Here is a 17846-nt window from a genome sequence, read left to right as displayed (position 1 = left end):
AGCATCAAAAACTGTACAGGATTTGAATTTTTTAGCCATTCTTATAAATGTGTTTGGATTTTATTAGACCCCCCAAAATGGCATTTTGGTAAATGTCGCGCGCTCATGGACAGACAACCTTTCAGAAAAGGGGGCCTAGATCTGCAACTATTGCAGTTAGAGACCTCAAATTTTGGGAAACTTCGTTTAACACCTGACTCGCGCAATAGATAAAATTTGAACAAAATTGGAGACATAATGGTGGGAAGGTTTAGACCACTTGGCATGGAATGACCCTATTGAACTTTAAACACATCTTCATACTCTGTTTTTAAATGATAAAATATATCCTTAAAAAACTGATGGTGTGCCTTGACAATTTTAGCACCTTGTCTGTGCTGTGAGATGAAAAAGGAAATGGCTGTGTTAAGGATAATGCAGCCCAGAAGCTAAGGAAACACTTGTGTGAAGGAAGGACATAGTGGAATGTTGGACCTAAGGCCAGAGGGAAGCGGAAGAAAGGAGAGATGGACCATAGGGAAGGAGAGAGGGAGAGATACCAGACCACAGGGAATGAGAAGGGAAATGCAAGACGCCCTCTATGGCAGGGGTCTCTAAACTATTACTCTAGAATAGTGATTTGAAACCTTTTTAATCTCACAACAAAGTGCTAAAATTGTCAGTGCACACCATTAGTTTTTTAAGGATATATTTTTCAATAACTAAAATTTTAATCATTGTTATTTAAAAAAACCTGTAGAGAATATAGGGTTTTACATCTTATTTTACTCACATTAGGAAAATTAATGGTTAAAGGGAATTGTGAGGGTGTCTACAGGACGTTGCCCCTATCCTTTAAGAACACGCCATAACAGAGTCAGGATCATCTTAAACCCCCATAGTCCCGCCCAAAGAGGAAGTGACATAGGAGGGGTGGAACCAGGAGGACAACAGCCAGCCAGGAAGTACAAAAGACAGGCAAGGCTGCCAGGTTTGCGGTTTTCCTGCCCAATTGGGTGGCTTTCCGCGGGCAATTTTTGCTGGCTGCGGGAAATTGGGCGGCTTTTAAAAAGCCGCATTGCGGTGATTGGGCGGTTTTCTGGGGCTTCTATTGGTCCAATTTGGTCCAATAGAAGCCCCGCAGAGGCTGGGTTAACGATGTCAGGGGCGGGGTTAGTGACATCGGGGGCGGGGTTAGTGACATTGGCTACGTCAGGGGCGGGGTTATGATGTGGGCGCTACGTTGGGGGCGGGGTTGATGACATCGGGGGTATATCAGGGGTGGGGTTGATGATGTCGGGGGCAGGGTTTAACTTTGGGTGGGTTTTGGGTGGGTTTTGGGCTGGTTTGTGTGGGGAAAATTTTTTCAACCCGGCAACCCTGAAGACAGGGCCAGAGGTGTGTTAAGGAGATCCATGGAAGGCAGAAGCAGGCTCACAGCATATGCCTTCACTGCCTATGTGTAGCTGTCGTAACCTGGCTCAGGCCAAACCTTGGCTTGAATTATTGTAAGAATCCTGTTTGTGAGGCCCGGCTGGAGCCAGACCAGTATTGGTGCAACCTGAGAGAGAGATTATATAAACTATGCGTTGAGGCCTCTCAACCACAGTCCTACACAGTAAAATATTGATTAAAAAATAGGAACCCCTTTAAAAATGCATGGAAAACACTAATTAGCAACGAAAAAAGAAAGAAAAAAATTATTCAGCAAGCAATTTGAGTACAAATATAGTGATGACATCCCCGGGGAGGGGGGGGGGGGGGGGGGGGCTGTCGTATATGCTGGGTGGACAGATCACCAAAGGTTGGATAATCAACCTTTATTGTATAAAACTTTCTTCTGACTTGCAAGAGACTTTACCCCTCAGTTTCTGTGTCTGTGAAGTAACAGACCTCAACTTTTGAGTTAATAAAGAGTTTGCTTTACTTTTGTAGCTTTGTCTGACTGTCTAATCTGAAGGCCCACCCTCAACCTTTACTCACATTATTATCACAGGCATCTCAGTGAAACTTCAACATTTCTGACTAAAGAATGAACGAGAGCGGACATGTAAACAGGAGCTTGACAATGCAAGATTAAAAATATTAAAGAACACAGCTTGAAAATCATGTGAGCTTCTACCGGTAACCAATGGGGCTTTAAAAACAAGGGGGTTACCCTGACAAATTTTGATGCCCTGCATATAAGGCAGGCTGCCATATTTTGCAGTGTTTGTAGCTTCTTTAAAGTGGCTTGTTTGCAACCTATATAAATGATACTGCAATAATCCATATGATCTAAGATCATTGATTGGGCGATTATCTGAAAAGGTTCCAGATCAAAGTCAATTTAAATACTTTTGTGGTGAGTGCCTGAACCTGATTGAAAGTACAAAATTTTCCCCCAGTATCTTGAGTTGGGGATCCAAAATATAGTTGGTACTATTAACTACAATTTTATTTTCTGGAATGGGATTAAAAGTGCTACTAAAAACTATAAATGTAGTTTTGTCTTTATCAAGTTTTAAATTGAATATCGATGCCCAAGACTCTGAAAAATCTAAACCATGTTCGATATCAGGTATTGATCTCTGAAAATCTCCCATACATATAGTAATATTGTCTGCATAAATAAAAGGGTGAAAGCCCAGTTTGGAGAGTTTATAACCTAAGGGGGCTAGAAGAATATTAAACAGGATTTGCGATATTGGTGAACTCCACAAGTGAGGACCCAGGAAAAAGAACAAACTTTATCCATTTTAACCTGGTAAGAACAATTTGTCAGAAAACCTGGAACCACTCTCTTATTAAACCACCATATTAAATGCACTTGGCATACCAAATTGCATTAAAATAACCCTTTTACTGTGACTAACCTCACCTCTAATCTCCAATAGCAAGGCACCCAGAACTGTTTCCATGCTATAATGTTCTAAATATTTCTTTCATCACCTTAGACGTCGCTGGCCTATAGTTACTTACATCATTGGCCTTTAAAGAGGATTTCTTAAAGACAGGTGTTAGGAGAATATGACCAGTATTGCAAGGAAGAGAACCGGTATTAAACATGTATAGGAATTTGTATACTGTACAGCGGTGGGAAAATTGCACGGATGCTTTAAAGTTTCTTCCAGAGACTTCCATGCTTGGAATGTTTCTCCTGTCGGCTCCGTCACATGGAGAGAAAAAAAACACTTCTGTGGCTGAAAACCAGTTACAGGGACTAGTGCTAGACATGATGGGGCCCAAGAGTTACCATATGGCTCCAGAAAAAAAAGAGAACAGCAAAGATGACTCACAGGAACACAAATAAAAATAAAATATAAAAATAATAATCACAGAATATGTATTGAAAAATATAAATACATTAAATAGATGACACTTTGGTTATAAAAATTAAAAATGAACGTTATTAGCCAAAAGATAGCGGGGAGAAAGGGACTCGACACAGCTGTGTTTCGGCCATACAGGCCTGCGCCAGGAGTCTTCTCACCCTATGTTGGTTCTAAATTCTATCCAATTATTAGAGAAATATATATATATATCTCTTTTAAATAATGTAGCATTAAGTCCTGCCCGAAATGAAGTCAAGCAGGCAAGATCGAAGCAGCGTCTTGTGTCAATAAATGCATCTCCCCGCTATCTTTTGGCTAATACAGTTCATTTTTAATTTTTATAACCAAAGTGTCATCTATTTAATGTATTTATATTTTAAAATACATATTCTGTGATTATTATTTTTATATTTTATTTTTATTTGTGTGCCTGTGAGTCATCTTCGCTGTTTTGTTGTTTTTTTTTTTTTTTTTTGCGAAGACTGGTTTCTTCTGTTTTTTTTTTTTTTTTGTATCTAAGAGGACAGATTGAGCCAGTCTGGGTTTTACTTCCATTGCTTTCAATGGCAGCAAAACCCGGACTGGTTCAATGTGTCCCCCACACGCAGTGTTGCCAGGTGGGCGGTTTTCCGCGACCCGCCGCGGGAAATTTTTGGCCTGCTTTTTGGTCTTTTGGGCTGTTTTCAGGGTTGCCAGGTGGAAAATTTTTTTCCCACCCAATCTAGGCCAAAAACCAGCCCAAAACCCGCCCAAACTCAAACCCCGCCCCTGACACCCCCACCCCCGCGTCATCACCCCCGCCGTCATCAACCCCGCCCCCGCTGTCATCGGCCCCGCCTCCCTTGTCACCGGCCCCGCCTCCCCGTCATCGGCCCCGCCTCCCTCATCACCGGCCCCGCCCAGAACATCACTAACCCTGCCCAAAACGTCACTAACCCCACCCACAACGTCACTAACCCCGCCCCCCGCGGCCGAAAAAAACCGCAAAAAACCGCCCGAAAAACCGCGGAAAAGAAGAAAAAGAAGCCCAAAAAACCGCGACCCGCCGCGGGCAAAAATTACCTGCGGCGGGTCGCGGAAAACCGCCCAATTGGGCGGGAAAACCGCCCACCTGGCAATACTGGCTGTTTTTTGGGCGTTTTTTCGGCCGCAGGGGGCGGGGTTAGTGATGTTTTGGGCGGGGTTAGTGACGTTTTGAGCGGGGCCAATGACTGGGGAGGCAGGGCTGATGACGGGGGGAGGCGGGGGCGGGGGTGATGACGTGGGGGTGGGGGTGTCAGGGGCGGGGTTTGAGTTTGGGCGGGTTTTGGGCTGGATTTAAGCTGGTTTGGGTGGGAAAAAAATTTTCCACCTGGCAACCCTGTGGTGGGGCGCCCCTCTTTCAACTTTAGACAGGTTTGGGGACCCCCCCCCCCCCCGAGGACGGATTGAGCCAGCCGGGTTTTACTTCCAGTGCTTTCAATGGAAAGCAATGGAAGTAAAACCCGGTAGGCTCAATCCGTCTTCCTTTTTCTGGAGCCATATGGTAACCCTACCCCCAGGGCAACTTTCCTGTTTGCCCACCACTAACGCCGGGGGGGGGGAGGGAAACCCCGCAAGAACTATTTCCAATCCCGCGGGATTCCCCCAAACGCTGCTCTCCTACACAACAGCTCTCTCTATTTCTTTCTATCTACCTTTAATTTCGGTGATGACTGATGACTCTCTCTTGTCTAGACTAAGCCCCGCCCCGCCCTCCGGCCTCGTGCCCGCTTTTCTTTTTTTTTCGGCGTTCGGCTCCCGCCCTCCTCTGACGCAACTTCCTGTTTCCGGCCAGGCGGGATGTCATGCCTCTGAAGGAGAGAAGCAGTTGTGTGTCAGAAGGGACAGGGCGCCAGAGAAGGTGAGCTGAGGGGGCCGGTGGGGCGACTTGTGTGAGTTTGACGGGAGGATGGGGGCGGGGCTTGAGGGAGAGGTGCCGGGTCGCGGACAGGCAGGAGAAAGGGCGGCGGACTGGGGAGAGATGGCAGAGCACGAGGAGGGGAGACCGGTCCCGAGTGCGTGGGAAGTGCAGTGTGTGAGGGCAACCGAAAGTGTGTGTCGCACGGCTAACGCTTCTGTCTTGGTATCTGTGGAAGGCGCCATGTCCCGGAGGAAGGCGATGCTGGGGTCCGGATCGGGCTGGATTTTGCCCACTGTCCTGCTGTGCTTGTACGGATTCTTTTCTAATCTGAGGCCGTCGGAGCCCTTCCTGACTCCTTACCTGCTGGGGCCTGATAAAAACCTCACCGAGAGGCAGGTGAGTGGTGTCTTTCATGATCAATATTGCTACTCGTAATTTAATAATAATATCAGTAGAAATAAAACATGGAAAAGAAAATAAGATACCTTTTTTATTGGACATAACTTAATACTCTGGGCAAGCCGCTTAACCCTCCATTGCCCCATGTAAGCCGCATTGAGCTTGCTATGAGTGGGAAAGCGCAGGGTACAAATGTAACAAAAATAAAATAGATACTATTGGAGATTCTACATGGAATGTTGCTACTAGTGGAGATTCTACATGGAATGTTGCTACTAGTGGACATTCTACATGGAATGTTGCTATTCCACTAGCAACATTCCATGTAGAAGGCTGCGCGGCCACATGGTTAGGGTGGTAGACTTTGGTCCTGGGGAACTGAGTTTGAGTCCCACCTCAGGCACAGGCAGCTCCCACTTAACCCTCCATTGCCCCATGTAAGCCGCATTGAGCCTGCCATGAGTGGGAAAGCGCAGGGTACAAATGTAACAAAAATAAATACATTTCTTGATTAGCTTTGGAAGGTTGCCCTTCTTCTGACGAAGAAGGGCAACCTTCAAAAGCTAATCAAGAAATGTGTTATGTCCAATAAAAAAGGTATCATCTTATTTTCTTTTCCATGTTTTATTTTGTTTGATTTCTAATAATAATAATAAAAATCAGTAGCTGTAAGTATACAGAGGATGGTGTATTCCGCCAGTACAAAGCGAACCTGATACCTTACATCACAGAAATTGGAGGGAACGTGTTTACATGTTATAAAAGTAGGTATGTTAATACTGTAAAGACTGTCGAATCGGTCTGTATTAGGTTAGTGAGAGTAGGGCCCGTTTGGGGACAACAACTATAAAATCAAGCAATGTCACCTAAAGGTTATTTTCTCTTCCCCAGGTGGCAGGCGCACCCTTAAATTACACAGGAACACCACGTGTGCAAATGCATGCCTTAGAATTGCATTGAAAAGATCTGGAAACAATCCCAATTCTGTATTCAGTGAGACTGATTCTGCCCCATAGTTAGTAGCAAATTGTGTTTTTAGTCCTGGAAGTCACCTAATAAAGTCTTCATTATATAGATGTTGAATTCAGTGGTGTTTGGAATAGTGCCTTAGCCCTGGGATTGGTAGTACGGGATGTTGCTATTATTTGAGTTTCTGCCAGGTACTTGTAACCTGGATTTGGTCACTGTTGGAAACAGGATACTAGTTGTAGTCGGAGCACATTTAGGGGCCCTTTTACTAAAGGGTGGTAGAGCTACTGCATGGGAAATCACAACTGCCAGGTGTGCCCAGCGGTAGTTCTGATTTTGGTGCATGCCGTTTCCCATGCCAGAATATATTTTTCTGTTTTCTAGCATGAGGGCCATGGTGTAGGTTTGCCCAGCAGCAATCAGGCAGCGGGGCGTGCTAACCGATTACCATTGGGTTAGCACTTGAGCCCTTACCTCCTCCTAAATAGGAGGCGGTGAGAGCTCAGGTAGTAAATAACCGTGTGCAGATTTTTGTTGTAGTGCACGGTCATTTACGCCTGCGTAGAAAAAAATGTTTTTACGGCCGCAGTAGTAAGGAGCCTGGGCGCACGACAATTCCATGTGCCCATATTACCACTGACCACTTACAGCTAAGTAAAAGGACCCCTTAGTTATTTTAAAAGTCACATGTTTAATACAAAATATAAAACATTTAGAATAGTCTGAAAAAAGCGTGAACTAAATCTGGATGGCACTTTATGAAGTTGTACATCATTATTGCAGCTACTGTGTTCCTCTGATCCCCAAAGATCTGATGAGGGAGACGAGAGAAATGCTTGTAAAGCAAAAATGTGTTTTGATGTTTCCTAATTCCTAGGCATGCACTGACTCTAAAATTTCCTTTTACATTAATATCCGTGCACATGACTCTGTGCAGTATTTATTTATTTATTTATTGTATCCCACGTTTTCCCACCTCTTTGCAGGCTCAATGTGGCTTACAATATATCATGGATAATGGAAATAGCAAGAGATATACATTTGGTTTTACGGAAGAATTTTGGGTTACATGGTCATGAAGTACAAAATAGTGGCATTACAGAAGACATTGACAGACATTAGGAATACGAGATAGTAGTATTACAGAAGACATTATCAGACATTAAGAATAGAATATACTGGTGTAAGAGAGACATTTGTAGGAGTATTTGGAGAAATTACATATTTTATTCTTTGTGGTATATCTTTTCAAAGAGATAAGTCTTTAGTAGTTTACGGAAGTTAGTTCATAGGTAGGTAATGCCATCACAAAACAATTTCCCTACATTGGATAAAAAGATTAGTGTTGTTTGGGACTTAAATGCCGTAGTCAAATACATTTCTGTACACAACTTCTCAAGTAAAAATATGGCTGTCTGAAACCTAGGTTTCAGGTCTTCACAAATGTTAACATTTGTTATAAGAACTGAATATAAGTGCATTTGTTTTCCTGGCTGTTGAATGCCCATTGACAGCTTCAAAGGGGTATTTTGCTTTCATTGCCTCAATGGTTGAACAGCTTGAAATGAGCATGCCCCACCTAGCTGTGTTTTCTCTCTCTCTCTTTGGTGGTGCATATTTATTGTGCACCAAAAAACTCAATTTCAGGGGCATATTGAGAGTACTCAATATACAGGCAAATAACACTCGGTACATAATGACATTTGCTTACATTTAAGATATGTTGGACAGTTGATAAAATGTAATATTTGGGAAGCATATTGAAGTAGGGAAGGATATATGCAAACAGAGAACTAGACTTACATACATTCGTTATTTATAAGTAGACTCCATTGACAGTCATTGGGTCTGCCTTAAAGTACAATAATACAGGTTGGTGAATCCAGCCCTTAATCTTACGTGTGAGTACTACTACTACTACTTAACATTTCTAGAGCGCTACCAGGGTTACGCAGCGCTGTACAATTTAACAAAGAGAGACAGTCCCTGCTCAAAGAGCTTACAATCTAATAGACAAGTGAACGGTCGGTCCGATAGGGGCAGTCAAATTGGGGCAGTCTGGATTCACTGAACGGTAAGGGTTAGGTTCCGAACGCAGCATTGAAGAGGTGGGCTTTAAGCAAAGACTTGAAGACGGGCAGGGAGGGAGCTTGGTGTAAGGGTTCAGGAAGGTTGTTCCAAGCATAGGGTGAGGCGAGGCAGAATGAGCGGAGCCTGGAGTTGGCGGTGGTGGAGAAGGGTACTGAGAGGAGGGATTTATCCTGTGAGTGGAGGTTACGGGCGGGAACGTAAGGGGAGATGAGGGTAGAAAGATAGTGAGGGGCAGCAGACTGAGTGCATTTGTAGGTAAGAAGGAGAAGCTTGAATTGAATGCGTTATCTGATCGGAAGCCAGTGAAGTGGCCTGAGGAGAGGGGTGATATGAGTATATCGGTTCTGGTGGAATATGAGACGTGCAGCAGAGTTCTGAACAGATTGAAGGGGGGATAGGTGGCTAAGTGAGAAGCCGGTGAGGAGTAAGTTGCAGTAGTCAAGGCGAGAGGTAATGAGAGCGTGGATGAGAGTTCGGGTGGTGTGTTCAGAGAGGAAAGGGCGAATTTTGCTGATGTTAAAGAGGAATAAGCGACAGGTCTTGGCTATCTGCTGGATATGCGCAGAGAAGGAGAGAGAGGAGTCAAAGATGACTCCGAGGTTGCGGGCAGATGAGACGGGGAGGATGAAGGTGTTATCAACTGAGATAGAAAGTGGAGGAAGAGGAGAAGTGGGTTTTGGTGGAAAGACGATAAGCTCGGTCTTGAGTAGACTCAGAAGCCCCACAGAGAATGCAAGGGAAAAGTACATGGAAAGGAAGTCAGTAGAAGGTGTGACATTCTAGACATCTTTGGTTAAACCCATGCCTTTCTAGGCTTCAAACAACAAAGTTTGTTTGTTTATTGGGATTTATTAACTGCCTTTATGAAGAGATTCACCTAAGGTGCTGAAGTTATCAGTGTTCAGAAATAAAGTAGGGGAAATCAGGTTTTTCTGTCTTCCAGGCATCTAACTGTACACAAAATTTGGTGCAGCTAGTTATAACCATTCCAAGTTTGAGGGGAGACTACATGAACACATGCACACTTACAAAAAAATAAATGTATAAAATGTATCTAAGCTATTTACACCAGCATAGAACAGTAGGTAGTTGAACCAGTGCCCTTTAATTTTATGCTGAGCCTTGATAGCATGCATTAATATAGGAGCAAGTGTTCAGGTGAGCCTTGCAGAGGGAAAGCAAGCGCTGGTCCTCTAAGCTGAGCAGGAGTCTTGCTCCTGCAGTGTTGCCAGTGGGAAACACGATAGTGAAGTATCAACCCCAATAGTGAGGGACAGGCAAGCTCTGCAGGACTCTAGGGAACCTGCCTGTCCCTAGTGACTGAAAACACAATATTGAAGCATCACCTCCCCCCCCTCCCCCGGCAGCAATGCCCACTCAGCTTAGAGGGAACAGTGAAAGCAAGTGTTTTAGGCATGGTTCCTCCGTACGTTCCTTTGGGAGGGGGGTGTTGCTGTTTCTTTCATTTCCATACCACCACCTCAGTAAGCCTGCTCAGGCAGGAGCTCTTGGTAGCCTGAGAGGTGAAGAGGTGCACATTCAGTGCTGTTCGTTGCTCGCAGAAGCCTCCGTCCCTGTCCGATTTTGTTACGTTGATACAGTCCTTGGTAGTATTTGCCAGTATGGACCGATTGGATCTAGTGAAGTTGAGATAAACTGTGACTTCCGATAATGGCTGCTTCTAAGGGTTGTAGGAAACTAGTGGGAAGAGCTGCTAAAAGGAGTCAAAAAGTGACTTGAGAGCACCAATGTATTCTATTGGGGAAAACCACCCCATGGATCCCCTCTGGTATGTTGCTTAGGCGGCCACATACCAGAGAGGTTTCCTGGAAGGCTAAGATCTATAATCTGAATTGCGCTTATCTGACTCTCTATTAATGTATGTGTCCCCAGGCACTTTCTAATAACCATCCCTGCTAAAGGGTTTAATTAAACCTTTAGATATTGTATAAGAAAGAGTGAGGAGACAAGTTGCAAGAAGATTCAGCTTTATTGTTACTCACCACAATAATACAGTAGGATCAGATATACGAGCAGGTGGGGTGGTCGGACAGACAGCATCTCAATCTGGCACATCCAGGAGATCTAGCCATTAGATTTCAGACTTGGCCAGAGTTTCTAATAGCCTGAACCTAAGGTTTGGCCTCCCACCCTTCTGGTGGGGGTCTTTGGCTGTACCATACTTCTACAGAGCCAAACTTGTAATTATATAGTGGGCAATGTTCCTTCAAAGCTGTGTGGGAGTCCTCCAAGTGCATTCCTGTCATCATGGACAGGCAGGTCTTCTGGAGTTCTGCAGTAACTTGCCTGTCCCTTGCTATTGAAAATATGATATTGAAACAGCACCCCCAGTGGCAGGGATATAAATAGAGGGCTCTCACTCATCTTACAGTGAACATTGATAGTGGGTATTCTGCTTTAAATGTAGAGGTTTTCTCCCCCCCCCCACCCCCCGAGTACTAGTAGTTATGGACAATGGAAGGCTTAACAAGGGAATATTGGGATCATAGGTGTCAACTTTCCAAAATGATTGGGGGTGCCAGAAAGTATAAATTACCCCTTCCTGGACACAGTGAAGGCACTTGTACGAAATTAGGGGGTGCTCAACACTCGCTGGCTTCCACTCAGCTAGCCTCCTATGATTGGGCTTGCAGATTTGACCCCTGATCACCCAGTTCTCATTGAAGATAGTGTACAGATGAAGTCAGTTGTTAGGAATAAATGTCACTTCAGGGACAAACAACCAAAAAAAAAAAAAATGAAATCTTGCATGACATATTTGAAAATAAACCTAAATCTTCTGCCACATTAGGAAGGCTAAAATACCATTTAAACCGGCAATTTAGGGCTCTTGCTTGTTGAGAGAAATGTGGAGTAACATTTCAAAAGTACCTTTTGAATTGTCTGTCATTCTCTTGTTCTCCAGGTCTTCAATGAAATCTACCCAGTATGGACCTACTCCTATCTAGTACTACTGTTTCCTGTATTCCTGGCCACGGACTACCTTCGCTATAAACCCCTCATCCTCCTCCAAGGGATTAGCTTTATCGTCACATGGTTCATGTTGCTGTATGCTGAAGGTGTGCTGGCGGTTCAGTTCCTTGAGTTTTTCTATGGCGTTGCGACAGCAACCGACATCGCTTATTATTCCTACATCTACAGCGTTGTAGATGTTTCTAGATACCAGAAAGTCACCAGCTACTGTCGAAGTGCCACTCTAGCTGGATACACTATAGGTTCTGTGGCAGGACAGATTCTGGTGTCTGTCGCCAATTGGTCTCTCTTCAGTTTGAATGTAATTTCTTTAACATGTATGTCTGTTGCCTTTGCTACTTCCTGGTTTCTGCCAATGCCACAGAAAAGCCTCTTCTTTCATCAGCGATCAAATTATCCCATTAGTAAAGAAATCAAGGGTATAAATGCTGGAAACGTTTCTGACTTAAAATACGAACCCGGTTGGGAGGACATGGAAGTGAATATTCCTTTAAACAAAACGGAATGCAAGATGGATAAGCTGGTAAGTGAAACAAATTATAAATCAAAGAGCATGATTTCCGATTAACAGAGAAGTGTTTTATTTTCAATTCAAGTGAGGTAGTAAGGCATCTTCTTCGCAGGAGAGCAGAGAGAGTAAAGAGTTTATCGAAAGGACAAGCAGCTCATGTCTTATGTTTATGATCTACAGGGTTGAAAAAGTATTTAGAAGCTATACAAAGTTGCCAACAGCTGCAAGTTAACCTGATTAAGGAAAATTTATACCTACAAAATAAGCTTGAAATGCTTGAAAATTACCAACGCTCAAATACTCTTAGACTGTTAAATTTTCCAAAGCAGCTGTCTATTTCACCTCTTATTACTTTTAAAAAATATCTCACAGAAGTATTGAAAGTACCCGAACAGTCATATCCTCCTATTTCAAAGATATTTTATGTAACGTCTTTTTTGAAGAGAGATTCCGAGCAAGCAGATGGAGTAATTCCCCCAGTAGAAACTGGGGATGTAAATTTGACACAAATGATAGAAGATGATATGGTGGGTCTTACGTCAGCAACACTCAAAGTTACATTTATTCTACAACCTGATAGAGACTGGATACTAAAGCAATATTTTTTGCACAGAGAACAGAATTTCCTAGGTTATAATATAAGAATGTACCCAGATGTCTCAAAGGTAACGCAGAAGAAAAGACAGGAATTTCTCAAACTTCGCCCAAAAGCATTGCAATTGGGAGCATTATTTTGGTTAAACTTTCCATGCAAATGTGTTATAAAGTTAAATTCTGTTAAATATATATTTTATGATTCTAAACAATTGAGCTCTTTTTTGGACTCTAAGTTAGCTGGCTTGCCCATTTTGCTACCGGGACCTGTAATAACTTCTACGCCGTAAAGTTTTATACTCGGACCTTCTGCTCAGCCACCTTTTTCTTAGTTGTTATTATTATAATTTTCCTGATGTATAGTGTAGTAATGCCTCCATATTGTGGACTAAAGATGAGAAATAGATCATGATTTTTGTTTAATCTAGATTGCTCTAAGAATTTCCTTTATGTTATGAATGACTAATAGTCATCTTTGCTGATTTCAAGAATTGTACTTGAACTAAAATGTGAAAAGTGATAAATAAAATAATAAAAAAAAGAAAAAAGAAAAAGTATTTAGAAGATAGGTATTCAAGCCAGATGTTTCAAGATTTTTTTTTTTCTGATTGTACTGCACCTTTAAAAAAAAAAAAAAAAAATTAAGAGATGTCTTATTTTGGGTCTTTTTACTAAGCTGCACTGAAAAATGGCCTGCAAGTGTAGGCGGGTGTTTTGGATGCGCGCAGAATCATTTTTCATCGCACCTGCAAAAACGCGTTTTAAAAAATTTTACCGAAAATGAATGTGTGGCAAAATGAAAATTGCCGTCCGTCCATTTTGGATCTGAGACCTTACCGCCAGCCATCTGATATGCGTGTCCAAAAATAAAAATTATTTTTTGGACGTGCCCCAAAAATGAAATTACCGCGAGCCATGCGGTAGCCGGCGGTAACTCCATTTTGTCGCGCACGTAGACGCTTACGCGGCTTAGTAAAAGGGCCCCTTTGTGTTTCTTTTGCTGTGATGTGGAAAGAACTTGCTTTTGGGATTTTCGTTTTGTTCTATGTGTTTGTCAGTTTCCGTCTCCCCTTCCTCCACCCAACCCCCCATGGACCTCTGTGGTGGAGGTTGCACCAGCCTATACTGGTGACATCTTTTCTTTTGATGGCAAGTGGTGGTTTGTGCCAGAGTGCTTTTGCATCTTTTTTAAACCCCCTGGATTTTTCTGTTCTTGTAACTGTTGTTAACTAATTGAATTTGGTTTGGGTACAGTTGCGTTTGTAAGGCCGCTGATCAAAGTGAAATCCTGTGAATTGTGACATGAGTGATATCTGAATATTGCTAAGGAAGCTAGGGCTTTTCAGCTTGGAGAAGAGACGACTGAGGGGAGACATGATAGAGGTATATAAAATAATGAGTGGCGTGGATGTGAAGCGTCTGTTCATGCTTTCCAAAAATACTAGGACTAGGGGGCATGCGATGAAACTACAGTGTAGTAAATTTAAAACAAATCGGAGAAATTTTTCTTCACCCAACGCATAATTAAACTCTGGAATTCATTGCCGGAGAACGTGGTGAAGGCGGTTAGCTTAGCAGAGTTTAAAAAGGGGTTAGACAGTTTCCTAAAGAACAAGTCCATAAACCACTACTAAATGGACTTGGGAAAAACCCACAATTCCAGGAATAACGTGTATAGAATGTTTGTACGTTTGGGAAGCTCGCCAGGTGCCCTTGGCCTGGATTGGCCGCTGTCGTGGAAAGGATGCTGGGCTCGATGGACCCTTGGTCTATTCTCAGTGTGGCATTACTTATGTACTTATGTACTTCCATTTCCAGAATAATGCATTCCATATAAAAAAATAAAATGCTTCCTGAAAGCTAGTTAATAGGTGTTTAAAGCAGGACTGTATAGTCAGCATGATGTAGGTAAGAGAATGAAAAAAAGAACAGTAGTGGTTAGAACGGCCAGCTGAGAGGTTCCAGGTTCGAGCCCCACTGTGACTGACTGTAAATTTTATTGGAGTGGAGCAGTGGCCTAATGGTTAGTATAGTGGGCTTTGATCCTGGTGACCTGGGTTTGATTCCCACTGCATCCTCCATTGCCCCGGTACAAAAAAAAAAAGTAGATTGCGAGTCCTCTAGGAACAGAGAGAAAGTACCTGCATATAATGTGTACAGTGCTGTGTACATCTAGTAGCGCTATAGAAATGATTAGTAGTAGTAAAGGGAAAAAGTGAGAACTAAAACAGTTAAAAGAAAGCAATAAAAACTTACCGCCAATATTTAAATAACCTCTGTCAGTGGGCGCAGGTCCGGTTTGAACAGCGCAATTAAGATGAGTTTTCTAAGTTTTGAAGAATTTTGTCATATATAAGTAGCGTGGATGAATAAATAAGGAGCTTGCATAAAGAATTCGGTGAATATTCAGGCGAGTTGCAGGGTGTTTCCTTGTGTGAAATGAGTCGCTGCAGAGGCTCTTACGTGACTTAAATTGATTATATTGTCCATGTACCAAAAATTGATGAACTTTTAGAACAAATAGAACTCATGGACTGGGCCAAAAGGCTCCCAAAGGTTGAATTTGGCCCCAGGCTGTGTTGTTCCGTCTGCTTCTGATTTATAAACATGATTGCAATGTTTTGATACAGCTAACTAAAAAATCAAGTGTACTGTAATGTTTTTGCATGAATAAGTAGTAGTATACGGTGAGTAGGGCTTTGTTTGAGGGACCCTTCATTGGTGCATTTGAGGGTTAAGAACAGTAGACTTGATAGCTTAGGTTGCAGGTGCTGTGAATTTCTTGATTTGTATTTACTCTAAGATCGACAGATTAATTCCAGGACGCAGACGGAGCATGTTGTATTAAAGGGATTTCTGTACTTGTTTCTCCATGTGAGAAATGCATAATTCATATATTTGGCTCTTTCAAGCATGAACTGTATATTTTTCTTTATGGTTGCATTGTGTGTTGCCAATGAAAACCCGTTCCTGTGGAACAGAGGGGTTGAAAAGAATTCTCCGAGGACAAGCAGGCTGCTTGTTCTCACTGATGGGTGACGTCCACGGCAGCCCCTCCAATCGGAAACTTCACTAGCAAAGTCCTTTGCTAGCCCTCGCGCGCCCGCGCGCACCGCGCATGCGCGGCCGTCTTCCCGCCCGAAACCGGCTCGAGCCGGCCAGTCTTCTTTTGTCCGCACTCGGTACGGTCGTGTTTTCGCCGTGTCGAGCCCCGGAAAGTCGACCTCGCGCGTCCAATTGTTTGAACGTGTTTTTTTTCCTTCGGGAAAGTTTTGTCATAGTCGGGAAGTGCTCCGGAAACCCCCCGCCGGGTTTCGTGTAAATCCTCCCCGTACTTCCAGCTTTTTTGCCCCGGTAAGTTTTCTTTCGTCGTCGGGGTAGGCCTTTTTTCGGCCTCGGTCGAGATTTTTTCTCCCTCTAAATTTGGTGCTTCGAATTTCGCCATTTCGGCTTTTGATTTCGCCGGCGTGATTTTTCCGCCCATGACATCGAAGCCTTCCAGCGGCTTCAAGAAGTGCACCCAGTGCGCCCGGGTTATCTCGCTCACTGATCGACACTCGTCGTGTCTTCAGTGTCTGGGGGCCGAGCACCGCCCTCAGAACTGCAGTCTGTGTTCCCTGCTTCAAAGGCGGACTCAGGTAGCGAGACTAGCCCAGTGGAACGTGTTGTTCTCGGGCTCTTCGTCGGCATCGGCACCGGGATCTTCGAGTGCATCGACGTCGTCAGCGTCCAGACCATCTTCCTCGGCCGCCCCTGCATCGAGTGCATCGAGGCATCGGGCCTCTGCATCGGCGCCGAGACATCGGATAGCTGCATCGACGTCGGTGGTACCAGGACCTCGTCTGCTGATGTCGTCGGACGGTGGTGCATCGGGTGGAGTGCAGGTGAGGGCTGTCCATTCCCCTGCTGGTGGCGGTGAGCCCTCGGGTGGGTCTCCGCCTACCCTGAGGGCTCCTGCGGTACAGCCCCCCCGAGATCGACCTTCTTCAGTCTCGGCCCCGAGGAAGCGACGGGTGGATTCGACGTCCTCCTCGTCGGTGCCGGGGAGCTCCGGTGACATGCTTCGGAAGAAATCGAAGAAGCATCGACACCGGTCTCCTCCCCGTGTCGGCACCGAGAGCTCTGGGTCGCCGAGGGATTCGGCACCCAGCAGGCATCGGCACCGAGAGGACCGCTCACCCTCTGTTCAGGAGGTGTCGATGCGCTCCGCTCTGGACAGCCCGGAACAGCCTCCACGCCCGGAACAGGTACTGACGTCGACGCCTGCATCGACCCCTCAGCCTTTCTCTGCAGCCGCTCTAAACGAGAGCCTCCGGGCCGTTCTCCCAGAGATTCTGGGAGAGCTGTTGCGCCCTACCCCTCCGGTACCGGCGGTGCTTGCGCCACCGGTACCGTCGAGCGTGGCGCCGGCTGGCCCATCGCCCAGGTTGAGGTCCCCGACGTCGGTACCGCGTGCGGTACCGACCGCGGCCACCTCCCAGGAAGGCTCCCCGACTACGTCGGCGGAGGGAGCTTCGCCGATGCGGGCGAGGGAGTCTACCTCTCGACGCCCCCATCGTGGACAGGGTTCCACGGAGTCGAGCAGGGCGAGGTTGCAGACACAGGTCCGTGAACTTGTGTCTGACACCGAGGGTGAGGCCTCGTGGGAGGAAGAGGAAGATCCCAGATATTTCTCTGACGAGGAGTCTGGGGGTCTTCCGTCTGATCCCACTCCCTCTCCTGAGAGACAGCTTTCTCCTCCCGAGAGTCTGTCTTTTGCCTCCTTTGTCCGGGAGATGTCTACGGCCATCCCCTTCCCGGTGGTTGTGGAGGACGAGCCCAGGGCTGAAATGTTTGAGCTCCTGGACTATCCTTCTCCACCTAAGGAAGCGTCCACTGTTCCCTTGCACCATGTCCTGAAGAAGACATTGCTTGCGAACTGGACCAAACCATTAACTAATCCCCACATTCCCAAGAAGATCGAGTCCCAGTACCGGATCCATGGGGACCCAGAGCTGATGCGCACTCAGTTGCCTCATGACTCTGGAGTTGTGGATTTGGCCCTAAAGAAGGCTAAGAGTTCTAGGGAACATGCTTCGGCGCCCCCGGGCAAGGACGCTAGAACCTTAGACTC

The 17846-nt window shown here is 45.0% G+C and overlaps 1 protein-coding gene across 1 annotated transcript in view; it reads left to right on the top strand.

The window, feature by feature from the left end:
• The first annotated feature begins 5103 nt into the window (after nucleotides 1–5103).
• The window catches only part of SLC19A2 (solute carrier family 19 member 2), a 33583-nt gene continuing 20840 nt past the window's right edge, over nucleotides 5104–17846 (top strand). Inside the window, exons 1-3 of the mRNA XM_030202232.1 lie at nucleotides 5104–5175; nucleotides 5411–5571; nucleotides 11561–12151. Coding sequence (XP_030058092.1) covers nucleotides 5416–5571; nucleotides 11561–12151 — 747 coding nt within the window. The 5' untranslated portion in view covers nucleotides 5104–5175; nucleotides 5411–5415. The remainder of the gene's footprint in view (nucleotides 5176–5410; nucleotides 5572–11560; nucleotides 12152–17846) is intronic.

Source organism: Microcaecilia unicolor, chromosome 4, assembly GCF_901765095.1.
Source record: "Microcaecilia unicolor chromosome 4, aMicUni1.1, whole genome shotgun sequence".
Classification (NCBI taxonomy): domain Eukaryota; kingdom Metazoa; phylum Chordata; class Amphibia; order Gymnophiona; family Siphonopidae; genus Microcaecilia; species Microcaecilia unicolor.
The sequence above is the reverse complement of the archived record's forward strand: the minus strand, read 5'-3'. Positions and strand labels throughout refer to the sequence as shown.